Consider the following 984-nt stretch of genomic DNA (forward strand, 5'->3'; position numbering starts at 1 on the left):
AGCAGGTTCCTCAGCATCCTCTGCTCAGACACCTCTGTCAGAGACTGCAGGTCCACTCCCAGAACTGAACCAGCTCTCTCATGAGTTTAGAGTCTGATGACATCAGGTTTGACACAAAGTGACTTTATTTTGAAAGTTTTGGTACTTTTGAAAGTATCGGTAGTTTTGCAGTGAGCTTAATTTTAAATAAACAGGTATAACTGTGATAGAGAAATAACCTCGCAAGTACTTCTCACGCATCTTAAGTTTTTTTTCACTCTAACTATACACATTTGTTAAACAACGTGTACACTTACAGGGTTACCGTCGAGGCTTTTATTTTGACAGTTCAAGCCGGATGTTCAGTTAAATAAAGATATCATAAAGTGGGGTACGTGTAGGTTCGAAGCGGAAACTTTTAGACGTACTTCCCAGCTTGTAAGTGTTCAAAGCTGGCAGGCAGCGGACACTTGAGCAAGGCAGCAGGACTAAAGTATGTCTCCACGTCGGCAGGAGCAGGGGAAGAACCGGAGCGGCTCGGTCCTGAACTTGAGGAGCACCGGGAGTCCGGGCTCGGTCCGCCGCAGCGCCGTGCTGCCCTCGCTGCTAACCTTCCTGGTGATCGTAGCCTCCGGGGGCCTGCTCTTCATGATAGAGAAGGGGATGCTGAACAGCATGGACACGCCTGCTCCCAGAGGCAGCAGGCGGCTGGAGCCCATCAGGCAGGCCGGGGAACACGGCGGCGTGGACGTGGACTCCCAGGTAAACTGGTCAGCCACCAGTCTGTTGTAAACTGGGATACGAGGCTTACACCACTGGAGGAGTGCTTACAGCCGTCGTCATCCAATGGGACAGTTGGGGGTTCGATTCCACCAGCAGTCACATGTTGAAGTGTCCATGGGCAAGACACTGAACCCCCCCCCCCCTCCCCTTATGTGTGTCCCATCAGTGAATGTGACAAAGTACTGATACTGTACACGTCCGGTAGAGTGCTGTATGAATGTG

General features: G+C 51.0%; 1 protein-coding gene across 1 annotated transcript in view; it reads left to right on the forward strand.

Annotated features, from left to right (window-relative positions):
• Positions 1-401: 401 nt before the first annotated feature.
• chst14 (carbohydrate (N-acetylgalactosamine 4-0) sulfotransferase 14) overlaps positions 402-984 on the forward strand; it is a 2,751-nt gene continuing 2,168 nt past the window's right edge. The window contains exon 1 of the mRNA XM_037698335.1: positions 402-741. Coding sequence (XP_037554263.1) covers positions 475-741 — 267 coding nt within the window. The 5' untranslated portion in view covers positions 402-474. The remainder of the gene's footprint in view (positions 742-984) is intronic.

Source organism: Nematolebias whitei, chromosome 3 (genome assembly GCF_014905685.2).
Source record: "Nematolebias whitei isolate Nwh7 chromosome 3, NemWhi1, whole genome shotgun sequence".
NCBI classification, from domain to species: Eukaryota; Metazoa; Chordata; class Actinopteri; order Cyprinodontiformes; family Rivulidae; genus Nematolebias; species Nematolebias whitei.